The sequence below is a fragment of the Limulus polyphemus genome, unplaced genomic scaffold, assembly GCF_000517525.1.
Source record: "Limulus polyphemus unplaced genomic scaffold, Limulus_polyphemus-2.1.2 Scaffold2362, whole genome shotgun sequence".
In the NCBI taxonomy this organism is placed as follows: domain Eukaryota; kingdom Metazoa; phylum Arthropoda; class Merostomata; order Xiphosura; family Limulidae; genus Limulus; species Limulus polyphemus.
Window position 1 is genome coordinate 63,336 of NW_013667972.1, and position 15,359 is coordinate 78,694.

General features: G+C 32.0%; 1 protein-coding gene across 3 annotated transcripts in view; it reads right to left on the reverse strand.

The window, feature by feature from the left end:
• The window catches only part of LOC106466724, a 79,563-nt gene that overhangs the window by 62,867 nt on the left and 1,337 nt on the right, over positions 1-15,359 (reverse strand). For all 3 annotated transcript variants that reach the window (XM_022394812.1, XM_013927028.2, XM_022394811.1), the window contains exons 2-4: positions 14,477-15,231; positions 12,051-12,131; positions 6,997-7,044 (exon numbers count right to left, since the gene is read on the reverse strand). In XM_022394812.1, coding sequence (XP_022250520.1) covers positions 6,997-7,044; positions 12,051-12,131; positions 14,477-14,918 — 571 coding nt within the window. In that variant the 5' untranslated portion in view covers positions 14,919-15,231. The remainder of the gene's footprint in view (positions 1-6,996; positions 7,045-12,050; positions 12,132-14,476; positions 15,232-15,359) is intronic.

The window sequence follows — 15,359 nt, forward strand, 5'->3', positions numbered from 1 at the left end:
GTCTTCAGTGCATCAATATCAATTCCAACATGGCCCCTACCATCACAGTTTTTAAGGCTAAAGTCACCTGAACGAAATTTGCTGACCATCGTTGACACTTACGAACGGTCAAAACATTTCCATAAACTTTACTGATATTCTTTGTGGCTACAGAGGCGTTGTTTCCATTCTTGTATTCAAACAGCATACGTGCTGAATGTGCGTCTCGTCGTGTGCCATCAGTATAAGGGATTAGAGTATACTAAACTTTACACATTATATAGGCTAGACTAATGTGACAGTTAGGCGGTTCGTTTATCTATTATACATGATGTGCGTTTTTTTTTTTTCGGGGGGGGTAATGAAAGTATTCCAAAACGCGACATTAATTTCTTAACGACCTAATATACATATATATATATATATATAGATAGATTATATATATATTTGATATATTACATTAACATTTCTGAGAGGTTTTTAAATCCACAATGCGTAGGCCCTACCTTTACCTACAAATATCCAGTTATCACTTCAAGTTTACTCTATTAGTGAGGTGACGTTAGTTATATGCTTGGTTAAAATTCAACTTTGTTTACTTGCAACACATATCAATCCACTGATACAATTTGTCCCAAGAACCCATTACCGAACGTGTTGAGGCTGATATTACAGTGTTCAAATGTTGTATCATGTCTTTGTGTATAAATTGGTATTTTAAAGGAACGTGGAGGAGATAAAGAAGATTTTTTAGAGATGCATTTGATATAATGCCACATCATTTAAAAAGATTTCTACTTGCCAGAATCGTATGATGGCTAAAAGCACACAGAGTTTGCTTCTCCTACTGACTGATGGCAGTTTCAGTCTTTTTTTTTCTCCTTCTTTTACTTTGAAATAACGTGTTATTGTAAGAGTTTGTTAAATTAGTTCGTGAGTTCTTTGGTAGACGGCGTCACAGTTCGATAAAATTTCAACAAGTTTAAAAAAAAGCTAGACTGGGATTTAAAAAATAGTAATAATACAATTTTTCTTCTCTTTTTTTTGTTACACAAATGTCATTGGAAACTAATGCTTAAAAATACCGATATCACTTATAAAAAACTGACAAAAATAAGTATTAGCTGGTATTGTGTGCTATAATTTATACGGCATTACTAAATAAGCTGTATCAATCGGTTTGTGTACTTAACAACCTGTATTATTTTTACTAAGCCTAGTCTCAAGATCCAGAATTTGGGATCCTGAAATACAATAATTAATGACGTATGAATGGTTTAGGTCAAGTAGTAGTACATCTAGTGGCGACAGGGCAAAATTTAGACCCAAAATGGTACCGTATTCCAGAAAGGCGACCCAAGGGGAAATTGCCCAAAATAAGTGGTCTTGTTTGTTACTTCAGCCGCTTGAATTAAGGTCGAAAGTTAGAAATAACCCTTTTTTACTGATTTTCCATCACTTAAAATCGGCAAAACCTGTTGAGTATGTATGAATTATTTTGTTTCTTTGTTAAATTTTCTTACAAAGCTGTTCCTAAATTTGAAGTGATACATTAGAGGAAAGGCAGCTCTTGGGTTACTCTTTTTCCAAGAAATAATGGGATTGGTCATTATTTTATAACGACCCCACGGCTGAAAGGGCGAGCATGTTCGCGTATAAATTATTACCAGTGTTTATGTTTCATCTGAACTTTTATTATTTTTATTTGATGCTTTCGTCCACCTTCGACCCTTTCTCGCCGCCATTACTCACAGAACCTTTAAACATCAATATACGGAACCTTTGAATTTGTCCTGAAAAAGTTATGCTTTTATTAATTTGAGCGGTATAAAGTGAGGGACAACGAGGCAACAATAATAAATAGTACGTGCCATCAAATCGCAAGCCTTGATTAGTATAATAACCACGCAACATTTCCCTTCCTAAAGTTGAGTAATAGCGGAAAAAATCCTCCCATACTTTATGATTCAGTCGCTAACCGGATGACGTTACACGTGCTGTCATTTCCTACTGACACAAGTATGCATATCAGAGAAATAAGATTTTTAAATTAAACATGTTTGTTGTTAAGCGCAAAGCTACACAATGGACTATTTGTGCTGTGCCCACCGCGGGTATCGAAACCCGATGTCTAGCGCTGAGCTGCAAAGGGGCAGTTTAACATGAAGTTTAGATTTTGTCGTAGCCGAAAACAAACAACAACCAAACACACAAAAAAACTGCTTATGAAATATCTTTCAGCTAAACTGTTTTTGTTTCAAAATCATAAATAACAGAAAATTAACAAAAAAGTAACTAAACACTTTTAGGAAATGAGTAATGAAAATGGTTAAAAAATTTAAATCCATATTGTTAATGTTCAGTTTACTTTATTCTCAAAAGATACGCCTATATATTTCACTTTTCGTTCATACATGTAAAAAGTATATCAGTAACGATAACAGTTCAAATGTAAATTCAAAAAAAGCTGATTTCACAGCTACATTAAATGTGCACTTAGTTCTCAAAATAACCCCCTCCGTGACAGCTTGTCTGCTGACTTACAACGCTAGAATAGAATTTCGATCTCCGCGGATTAGAGCACAGACAGCCCATTGCATAGCGATTAACAAGAACACACAAACAATGTCTTAAACGCAGGTGGGCATAGCTAAATATACTAAAATTAATCCCGTTGTACCTACTTGCAGCACAAAGGTTTTAGTTTGAAATACAAAAGACATATGTTTGGTCAATTAGTTTGAACGCAAAAAAAAAAGTTTCTGATTCATAGCAAAAAATAATGCTATCTTTTTTGGCCTATAGTGGTAAAATATATAGTTGTTATACTGTGTGCATACAATATAATTTAATCACGTTAACATATATACAGTATCTGTAGTGTAATTATTGATGTTAATGTTATTCATACCGAACCACGCTGAAGCTTAATATTATAATTACACATACTTTACCAGACGTAATTAACTTAATTTTGATATGACTAAAGAACAAGCAAAGAAAGTACACGAAACTCTAGAGTATTTGCACGTTGTTTATGTGTTTTATTATATATATATATATGTGTGTGTGTGTGTGTGTGTGTGTGTGTGTTTGTGTTTGTTTGTGTGTGTATTTGTGTATCATGCAGCCTTCCCATTTTTCTTTGGAAGGGGCATGTAAGCATGTTCCTTTACCAACTAAAAACTAATTTCTGTTAAAGATTTAACACCTACAGAAACAAAAACTCAAATGAAAAGATAGATCCACAGGGATGGAAACGCTTATGTTATAGATTAGTTTGTATTAGCATAAAGCTGCATTCTGTCTGCTACAGGGATCGAACATTAAACTCTAGTGTTATAAGCCTTTAAACTTACTGCTAAGCCACTGGAAGACGCATGTAAGCAAATCGAAAAAATCTCATTTCAACTAGTCACTTATGAATTACAAGTGAGTAATAGATAATTAATTTTTTGTGTCCAATATTTACTGAACCATTGAAATATGGAAGTTTAGAGTCGATGCCACAGAGGTAAAGATCATTCTCTCTCACCTGATTCCACTTTCCTTCTTACCAGCCTTAGTTAAAGCAATGCCCGTGTAATTACTTAAAAACACTCTACTCAAACTGGATCACATCATATTGCAAAATTCGTTTAAATGTTTAACATATCTGAAAAGCAAGACTGAATACTGATAAAGTAAAAAAAAGGGTGTAAAATGGTGCCCTAAACATTACTAACTTTGCTGATGAAAACAAATTCTAAAATCCAGACATGTTAGCATATGGGAAAAGGCACAAGAATTTTTAAAGGCAACATTTAACTGATGTTCATATTACTGTATCAGTTCAGAAATAATCAGTTACTGGCTGAGGCATAAGTGGGTTGCTGTCGACAATAGCTGTTTTGATTTCAGAACCCCCCCCCCCAAAAAAAAATATTTTATGGTAATTAATAGCTGAATCAAATAAAAACACTGAAATCTAATGCTTTTTATTAATATTATATAGTGTAAGGACATCTGGCTATTTTTTATATCAATATTTGAAAAACAAATGGAGAGGCTTACAAATCCTAGATGTACAATATTAAATAAATTTATTATTTTATGAGAAAAATGAGAGGAGGGATGTGGTCCTCTTGGACTCCTCCCCTAGATTCATGTCTACTTACACTACAATAAATAATAATCTTTAATTCCTGAAAAAATGGAGGTCCAGTTCCCCTCTCAAGATTCGTGCCTGCTTATAGAACATTAAATAATGTAATTATTAATCTCTGAAAAACATGGAGGGGTCAAAACCCCCTAGAAGCATACCTACTTCTACAACATTACAGAATACAGTTATAAATTTCTAAATTAGAAAAATAATGTAACCAAACAGCAAATTTACATTTTATTTAACACTTAGGTAGCAAGAGAGCTTGTGGTGGGTGCTGCCAACCAGTTGCCTTTCCTCTAGACAGAAGCTTAAAATTAGTGACAGCAGTATATTGCCTTATTAGCTTTGCAATAACAAAGACAGGGCAAGCAAATTTAGTGGCAATGGAAATCAAACTCAATACCCTCAAACCATGTTTTGCTAGCTTGTAAAAGGCTTTCACAACATAATAATTGTTGATGTAACAAATGGCTTATAAACATTGTGTTCTAAAAACTACTGCATTTGTTGTATCTCAGCCGACCTGAAGAGCTCTGGATTGAGTGAAACATATCAGCAATGGATATGACAAATATAGTGTGGTTGGAATACTATTACTATACACTCTTCTAATTCTCAAAAGTCCCTAAGGGATTAGATATAGAATAACATAACATATAACATAATGTTTTGGGACAACATAGGACCTATTGATCCATCTCAGCTGTTCCATCCTCTAAACTAAATGAAAATAATTAAAAAAAAAATCTTAATGCCAGTCCTTTTCATTCATATACTTATCCAGCTTTTTGTTAAACTCGCTTAAATTTACTGCCTCTACAACATCTGAAGGCAACCCATTCCAAAGGCCAATCACCCTGTTAGAAAAAAAAAACTGTCTTAGCTGAAGATTACTCCTACGTTGCCAAAATTTGTATTTGTGTCCCCTAGTCCTACTATTCTCACTGTTAAATATGAAAAAATATGATGTATCAACACTATCAATTCCCTTTACAATCTTAAACACCTCAATCAGATCCCCCTTAACTCTTCTTAAAAAAAAAACAAAAAAAAACAGAGATTTCAGCCGCTCCTCATATGACAACCCTTCCATCACAGGCAACCTTCTAGTAACCTTTCTCTGAACCCTTTCCAACAATTCAGTGTTTTTCCTAAGGTAAGGAGCCCAAGACTGAACACAATATTCCAAATGTGGCCTAACCAGTGACCTGTACAATGAAATTATAACCTCTTTAGACTTGTATTCAATATTTCTGTAGATACAACCTAAAATCCTATTTGCCCTACCACTACCAACAGCACACTGCTTGGATGGCTTTAGAGACTGATCGACTATAACACCAAGATCCCTTTCCTTCATAACACTGTTAAGGTTATTTCCATCCAAATTATACTTATAATTCAAATTATGATAACCCACATGCATTATATTGCATTTATTATAATTAAAAAACCCACTTACCATTTATTTGCCCATAGTGTTTAGAAATATATTAAGCTTAATACTAATACCTTAGAACAATAGTATACAAATATCACACAAAAATTCAGAAGAGTTTCCTTTAAATATTCAGCGTTCTTGAAGACAACATGCTGAAACTTATTCATTTGTAAGTCAACAGTGTGTGCATAAGTGATAGCTGCAAAACTAAAAATATATGTAATCTTCAACATAACTGAAAAAAAAGATGATACCACCATGTAGACCAGATATTTGTCTACAGTTTAATATTTCTCTCAAGATATCTCTATTTTGGTACATCCTATTCGGTGGTTAACTGATTTTTTAGCTATAAAAACAGTCTATGAAAGTTAAAAAGCTCATTTCACTATATTAGAGAAAAATCACTAGTTAAACTGTTATTAAGAATGACTTGTTGAATTAAGAAGAATGATAATTCAAATTATGGTCAGCCAATCTCAGCATTCACTTTCTTAGATAATTACGAAAATTGTAAATGATGACGTCACTTCTCAATTAGAATTTATGACTTTTAAAATCTCAAAAGTTCTGTTGGTAAGAGCACTTACTCAATAAGCAGGAATGCAAGTTTAAATATGGCACTATTCTAAATTTCATTGTTTTTCAGAACTTTACCACAAATTCAAAATATTTGTTATAGCACGAACACTTTTTTACTAATAAAGCATGATTATAATCATTTATATTTGTCATAAGACAATGATATTAGGCTAAATTTCCTTTTGAACACTACATTCTTTACTCAGTCCTTTAATTTTTTTCTGAGAAGATGAGTGTATAACAGTATTTCAACCACACTATTATACATTCTTCTTCTTAGAAAAATCTTAAGGTACAGAATAAAGAATATAGTATTTAAAAATACAATAAGTCTAATACAATTGTCTTACAACAAATACAAACTTCAAACATTGTTTTAGGTTTTAAAAATCCATTTCAATTTAAAACTATTAATAAAAAATATCCTATTGTACAAAAAACTTAAAACTTAGCAACAATGATATTAATACAAATTATTTCTGTTATACTGAAATGTTTATTAGTCTATAATTAGTTGAATTAATTTTTTGTATATTTTTGAATGTACTTGAACTAAGTTTTATTTGTTTATGTTGATTTCACTGTGGCTTGTGAACAGAGAAAAATTCTAGAAACTAAAATTGAATGTGACACTTTTAACATTGTTCCAACTTATTTTTCAGATGATGAAAAAAAAAAGACTTCAAAATAGCAAGAAATAAGGTTTCACCTCTCAACGTTTTTTTCATTATTAGATTAATATTTTATACAAAAAGTCTCACACTAAATTTTCCAGTGTATATATTGCAAGAAAATTATTGCTTTATAATGTATAACAGTTAATCATGAAAAGTCATTCTAATCTCACCTTCACATTTCATTCCAACTTTTCCAGTTCCCCAAATATAATCTTTACCTGAAAAGTGCAAATTTTCACTTCAATAGTCAACAAAATTCTTAAGAATAAGTTCATGTTGTTCATTATGACAGTTTGTCATAAGGAGTATGATCGTGGATCACTCAAGTAAAAAATAAATAAATGTACTTGAAAGCAACTAAAAATTAAGATAAGTCTACTGCCTAGGAAAAATGATTTTTAAATACTCTTTTTTATTCAATGTTTAACTGAATAAGATTGAACATTTGCTTTGCAAGACCTCGAAAAATTACACAGTCTCAGATACATGCATGTTTAAACAAACTATGCATAAGTTGAACACCTATATTTATTTATACTTAGAAAATTTTCCAATAAAAGCATCATCAATACCTGAATATATTGATTACTGAAGAATCATGATAGTAGTGATGAGATGCATGACTGCATACACTTTTGTCTATACACTGGAGATTTAATAGGTCTTTTCTGCTGTTCAAACAACTATGTTCAGGAGACTGATGAATACAATGTTATTAAACTTTGTGTGTATAGCCAATTATGACTACGTGGAACACAATGTACACATGCAGTGATTTGTTCAAAACATGCCTGAATAAAATTCTAAATGACAACTTCTATATCCATAGGTTCTACATAGTGTGACTACGAAATCATCATGACTGTACACTGTCATATTCAGCATGATCAAATGACAGCCTTTCCATCAACTCATTACTACTGCCAGTGACGGTTTCAAATACTAACTGATCGGCAGAGACTGAAGCCACCTGTCAGTTTGATTGACAGCAAAAGATCTGTGTTGGGCAGTTAGAAACACTGACTTTCACTAACAATAGCAAACTGATACATCTCTAGATTGCACTCTTAAAGGTATATACAATAAAACAAGTTAGTGATTGGCTGTATTCTGACTCTTAGAATAAGTACTGTTTCTTTTCATTACCACAAAAATTTTAGCTTATTGGTCATTATGTCTTGCCAAACATTAATGTGGTGCTTTCAAAAAGGTGTTGAAATAAGTGAAAAAGAAACTTTAAGTGGAGATGTATCAGAAGAGTTGGAGAAGCTGTGGTTGCCAAATGACTCTAAAAGAAAATAAAAGATCATAAAACCCTGAAATCTTTATTATACCTGTAGTTTTTAGTTAAGCTAAGAACTGTATTGTATAAAATATTTGAATATGAATGTTAAAAATATAAAAATTTTGGCAACTTTCCAAAAACAAATTGTTAGAAATTCTTTAATTTTCTGCTTAATTAAAAGATGAGGCTGTTAGTGAAAGAAGTTTTTTTTTTCCACACAGGTCTATTTTTCTCCATAGCTAGGTGTATATTTATCACTATAAAGTTGGACAGATGTCAGACAAATGACAGTGTTTAGTGTTATAACCAGTAGAATACCTAGTGACCCATCACTGTGACGGGCAGCAGTTTTTCTGGCAGAAATACTACAACTTAGTCTATACACTGAGTTTTAAGATTGTGTTCATCAGCTTCCTAGATCAAGTCATCTGAAGAATGAAACTTACTTTTGAAACAACTGGTATATAATGGGCCAGTGGTTGTACCACACATTTTCTTGATAATTTAACTCAAAAACACATTTGGATGCATAATCGTAGCCCTATCGCTCCTAAAAACTTGTTAATACTAAAAAGTCATTTAATTCAGAGGCTATCTAGAATTGAGAGCATCTCTTAATGTGGAGGATTTCTGTTAACTTTGCAGATACTTACAAACAAAAACAAAATTCAGAGAATGAGTTTTAAAAAAATATAAATAAAGCCTGCATAATTGCATTTTTTTAAAGTAAACAAAACAAAAAAGGGAAACATTTCTTGGTTGGTATGTGTTGATGTATGTGTTCATACAGTTACCCAACTGGGGGCAGTGGCAATCGACTGGGTTATATCCTTTGTTAACATGTTTTCTGTAGTAGAACTAGTAGCTGTAGTACAAAGCAAAATTTCACAATTTGAAAATGTATTAAGTAGTCTAAACACTTTTTTTTTAATTTTTTGGCACACGTGTAATGTTCAATCTTAAAAACTCATAATTTTTAAAAAACAACGACTATTTTATACACATTTCTATAAAAATGAAACTGTAGGCTTTATACAATAACTTACTGTACAGGATAAAATGCGGTAAAAAAACCCGATGAAACTGTAAAACAATATCATACACTCTACATGTTTCCACGTATACTATTGCATCATCCTCAGAAGTGTAATGTTTCGCAAAAAATAACACTTATTTATACAATTATCAGAACACCAATTTACATATTTAAGAATTTCACGCCATCTGCTGACATTTACATCAGGTCCATCATCCTTATTCAATAATTTAAATTTACTTTTTTACATTTATATATCTCAATAGCTCATATATATTCATACTAATTAAATTTCCAGGTTGTGCTAAAATAACAATTTTTTTCCCATTGAATTGTGCTATTAGTTTCACTGACATGTTCTGCTAAAGGTGAAACAGTAATATTATTATTTTTAACATTTCTTTTATGTTCATTCAGTCTGAATTTTAAATTTCTTCTAGTTTGTCCTATATAAACTTTTTTTTTACATTCACATTTAACTTACAAATGCCATCTACAGAGTTTTATGTACCAGGCTATAATAATATCAGTAGATATGCTTTTCCAAGATCAAACAAATAATGACTGAAACACTGTATACAGATTTCACGAATTTGATGATGGGAGATGAACTACATTAACTAATTGTGAATTATAACTAGCCACTGAAATTTTAACAGTGCACTAAATATTATGAAATTTCAGACAGTGTACTGTAACAAAATAAAAGTGCATAAAAATATGATTAATAGATACTTTGCAAAACAGAAGTAGTTGGTATAATTTTCATTTCTGAACCATTATACTGTACAATGTGATTCTAAGTAATTTGTCTTTCTTTAATAGATGTTTAAATCAATATTATACTCATAATATCTTTTGTAAAAGTGCTCATTTAGAATGGCAGATCTAAAATACTTTTATAAAAGTGAGTCTTGTTTTTTATCATTGCATTAATAAATTCATCATTTCTCCAAAGATAAATAACTTTTTTAAAATCAAGTCTGGTATATATAGTCATATTGTTTGTTATGCTTTTTTTTAACTTGGTAGTAATATTGATGATTCTGATCTAGCTGCAACATGATACGCTCATCTAACCTTAAGATAGCTTATACAAGATGCTGTGCTATGTTCACTCCTCGCACTTTAAGGACATTTTCACCTCTAACAGATTTGGTCAAGTGTGGCAAGTAAAAACAGGTACATTGTAGAAACAAAAATTCAAAGTTTCTTTGTTTTTACTGTAGTGGCTTTTTCATATTTTTTTAATTCCACACCTTAATACATTTGACCATACTGCAAAGCTAGAGATCTTAATACTGTTACATTTGTTAACCTTTTTACTAGCTTATACATATCTTTGCATGAGACTGACTTAACTATTTCACCAAAATTACTAGTAGTCAACCTGTAGGATCTGGTCTCTAACTAAAATTGAGAAGTTGCTTGCTTCCATGTCAGTTCTTGCCTATAGTATATAATTTGGAAGTTTTAAAATAATGTAGTTAAATTACTTAATAGGTTATTATACACAGTTCACAATGTCAAAGCTTTTGATCAATCATGTTTTGTCTAGCTTTGTAGAAGGATACAAATTAATCATACATATTTACCTGTTTATTGTTTTGCACTCAACTTTGCTCTTTGTTTCTTTAGTTCTTTTCTTAGTTCAGATAGTGTATACTCTCATATTTCCCCCTTTATTATTGTAAATTTCAATGATTGTCACTCTTACCTTATTATTGCAGAGGAGGTTGGTCTCATGCCAGTAGAGATACTCTGGATTTGAGAAAAGAACTTTTCTTGCGAGCCTGTTTAATCTTACCCTTGCATAGCTTGGCACACACACCCTAATGATGGTCTTACTGTTCAGTTGCCTTGCTTTTGGCCATTTATATGGTTACCAACCATTCTAAATTTTATGTAGTAATGTCTTTGAGCCAGTCACAAATGTTATATAATTGTTCTGTCTATTTTCAGTTTGTTGTTTTCAGTGATCCAGAGTGGAGCCTGCTTTATGGCTTCCATCTCCATCCTTGTGCTGCTTGTTGGAAGCTTGAATACTCCACCAATCTTATACAGAATATTGTTGCTCAGTAAGGCAATGAATGATCAATCAGCTCTCTCACAATCTTTGGTGTAGAAACCATCTGTGCTATGATGACTGTCCACTATATTTTTACAGACATTTTGTGCTTCACCTTCATCCCCATCTCTACATATTCTGTCTAGGCTAATTTTTACATATTCCAGTGGCACCAAATGTTTACTACACTTCGGGAAATCTGTGATCTGGTGGTGAAAAATCATCTCAATGGTGGCTGTATAGCATCTGCACACCCACAAATGTCTCCTGAGGCACCATTTAGGCAATCCTTTGCGTGACTAGTGTTTGCAGTGTTGTTATAGAGCTGAAATGCTGATGTGAAAAGGGCAGTCACTTGATGATGAAATGTATGGTCTTTATACTGCAAGGCCACTGTGTAGAATTTTGCTTGTAAATGCTGTTAGTGTTCTACAATGCTATTAAGGCTTGCAAGGTGTAATAGGGGTTTAATTGGGATGGCTTAAGTAGATCACATGACCAGTCTTAAAATAGGCATTTTGTATGTTTGCAATCTCATCTAGCTGTGTAGCACTCATACTGATTATCAGCAGTACATAATCTAGGATGGAGTGGATAAGATGTAAGTAGAGAATAAGCAGGTGACAATTCTGCAGCTCTATTTCCTACTGCAACTTTTAATGCATCAATGTTTTTGGTATCTTTGATTATCAGAGTGTTAACGTAGCTAGTGAAGCTGTCTGTCAAAGATTCTCTTTTAATACATTACTTTAGTGAGTTGAACATTTGATTTAATTGCTCACCCACAATAATGAGACCTAAAACTTTTCAAAAGTAAAACAAGAACAATACTTACAATGCCTGCAAAGAACTGGGGTCAAGAAAAATGTTTCCATCAGCTGATGATGTGTAGTCTGATGCCTTAAAACAACTGGGGCTGAAACAAAAACATGAAAATAGAATAGCTAAGGAGTTATTTTTTTAGCTTAACAGCAAAGAAATTGACTGTAATCAAGGCTACTAAGATTTTGACAACACTTGTGTAAATTATAAATAGCACATGTGCTTAAATATAAAAAAAACATTTAATGATATGGTGGTATATTCTTTAAATACCTGTGTTATGTAACCAACAGTGTTGATCCAAGCTACATAGATATTCTAATATATTGTAACTCACATCAGACAAGCTATTTTCATCTCTAGAAATCAGTTCTAATTCTAATACAATACCAATATCAATACAGTATTTAATGGAAATTACTTTGTACTGCTTTGGGATAACACACAACATTTTATGAAATATCATAATCTAAAAAAGAACTTCTGAACATCACCCAAAAGGTGTTCATAATCTACACATATTAAAAAAAATTACATATGCAATATCTGATAGGACATTTTTGAATACTGTTGTATCACTTTTACAATAAAAAAGGATTTTGCAGGAAATTAGAATACTTTACTAAATACTCCATAGTCTCTGTTAATTCTTATTAAAATATCCTGCACACCATTGTTTAATAATGTGACAAACATACTAAATATCTTGTTAATGATTTTATTTTTATTCTGAAAAAAAAGAAGAAAAAAAAAAGACTGCTGCCATGTGTGAAAAATTACTAGCAAAAACAAAGGAAGATAATTTACATTTCAAATTTATGTAGAAATCCTCCTTACAGGGAAAAATCCAATAGCTCCCCCAAAAAATATCAAAATATCTCATTCACAACAACAAAATTGAGAATTAAAAATGTATTTGTATATCTAGAGGCACATTTTATTTTCTGTCTGCTTTTTATAGGCAAGTCAAGTACAACAACAATAAAATATATTACCTTTAAGCATTTCCATAGATTTCACAAACAGGTTTATATCCTATATTAATTCAACTTGAAGCTTTCTCTGTATTTATGCATGTCCAGCTAGTTCCTTCTACAGTTCTAGAGCTAGCAGGTATAAACTTTGCAAGTGGACTCAGGGTGGCCCAGAGGGTGTCATTAACTATATGGCATAGCTCACTTATTAAGGTGGGCTAAAACACTTGAAAGATCACCATGATGGGGGTCTAAGAGTAGGTTTTCAGGATCACCAAACTCAAAGCTGGCATCAAATTTTGCATTTCTGTCCCCACTTCAGGATCCAAGAGGCACCATGTTTAAAGCTGTGTTCATACCCCCACTCAGAACTTAGTGGGATCAAACTTTACAAACATAATTGGGAATAATGGAGATTTATCAGTACACTGAGGCCTCTCTGAATCATGAGAGGGCTTTTGATTCAAGCAGTATAGCACAAGTAGTTTACTGGTATTCATAAAGGAAGGAAAGATCTTAATAGTGAAGACAAAAACTCTGGTTAAGAGGACAAATACCATTTTATTCCTATATGCTAAACATTTTGGAATACACTGATTCCATTATCAGCAACATATGTAAAGAGAAAGTGTATGCAGTACCTTAGTTCAAATGAAGTAAAATCCAAAGTATGATAGTTAAAAATGTGAAGTTTAGGAAACACTGAAAAAATAGTAGTCAAAGATAAATGAATAAAACATAAATTACATTACAGAATATAACCAAATTACAAATTTTTATAGGAAAAAACAGAATGGAAAAACATATTTAGACATGAACTAGAAATAAAATATCAACATGCTAGCTGAAAGTTAGGATACAAGAAACACAGACTGATGATTATTTCTCACTAATTAGAAAAGTTATACAATGTATTTGGAGAAATGCCTTTGGATTAGTTAGCTCAGGGTAGTATTTTACAATTAGAAGGTTTTATTTAATGAGAAGTTGTTAAATTTGTTAACTACAACTACAAATATTCCTAAATTTAACTTAGAGATTTTTTTTCTAATCTGTGATCTGCAAGTTCCCATAAAAGGTTGACATGTAGATGAGAAGAATTGAGGACAGTGCATAGTTTGTTATGAGGTAGAACTCTGATGTTAACAAACTTGCATGTGAAATTATTTAGAAACTTTGAGTTTTAGATTTTTCTTAAAAGTTTGTGGATAAGAGTAATATTTTTAAAAGGGACATTACCAGACTAAGTTTGCTTTGAAATTAATTGGAATATCACAAATGTTTTGTATATGTCAAAATATTCTAACAGGTTTACAAAGTTCTGGTTCAGTTAAAAAGCAAGGAGGCAGGCTATATATATATATATTTACTGGTTCCACCTTAAACAATTTACAAAAAAATTATAACTCTTTACCATATCAATGTACTCAATCAATTAACTTAAATAACAAAATAGTTTACTTACAAGTTCCTTCGCAATCAGTAGCAGACGTTCTTCTATTCATGTTAGTATGCACAGAAGTTACAGATGATTGTGATAATGACCCACTTGGTTTTCCTTCGATTGAGACATCTGCAGGCAAAGACAAATTTGATCTTTGGATTGGTCCCTGCACACTGGTAAAAGGTTCTCTTCTCAAAAGTTCCAAGTAATTTCCTGGAAAATACCCAATAATACCCGTTCTTTGGTTTCGCCCCAAAACAAGACCATTAGGTTTATCTTCTGTCCCATACAGTGGAAACTGAAATGGTTTTTTCACTTCCACAACATCACCAGGTTCAAGACTCAAGTCAGGTGCTTCAGTATCATGGAACTTGCTTGGTGAATGGTAATAAACCAATTCACCCATACTTGTATTTAAGCTTTGTTCTGCCCAGGAAGTATCAAACTCGTGTTTTATTCTCATCACTTTATTAGTAAATTATCATAACACACATTTCAATGAATAGTTAAATGACACAATTTCTCTACTTCCTTTTCCTTGGTCACTATTTTAAATTTTTCCAGATTCACATTTGTTTTCAAGAGGTGTATGTAGAAGTCTCTATATATTTTATACACTCCCAATGTATCACAGCATAATAATGATGATGTAAGAGGACATATAACATGGAAAGTTTTTACAGTTACATATGGGAACAACAAACTGGTGTCAAAACAGTTTAGTTGAGAGATGTCACAACCTGTTGAAATTCTTCAAAATACAGGGTTTGGGAATCCTGACAAAAACAAAATAGAATTTACATTATTCATACATCATACATTTGTGGAAGCTTTGCATAAGTGTCATGTACAATTATCAATAATTGTAGATATTGAAGTGAATAGAAAAAATAAAAATCTAATA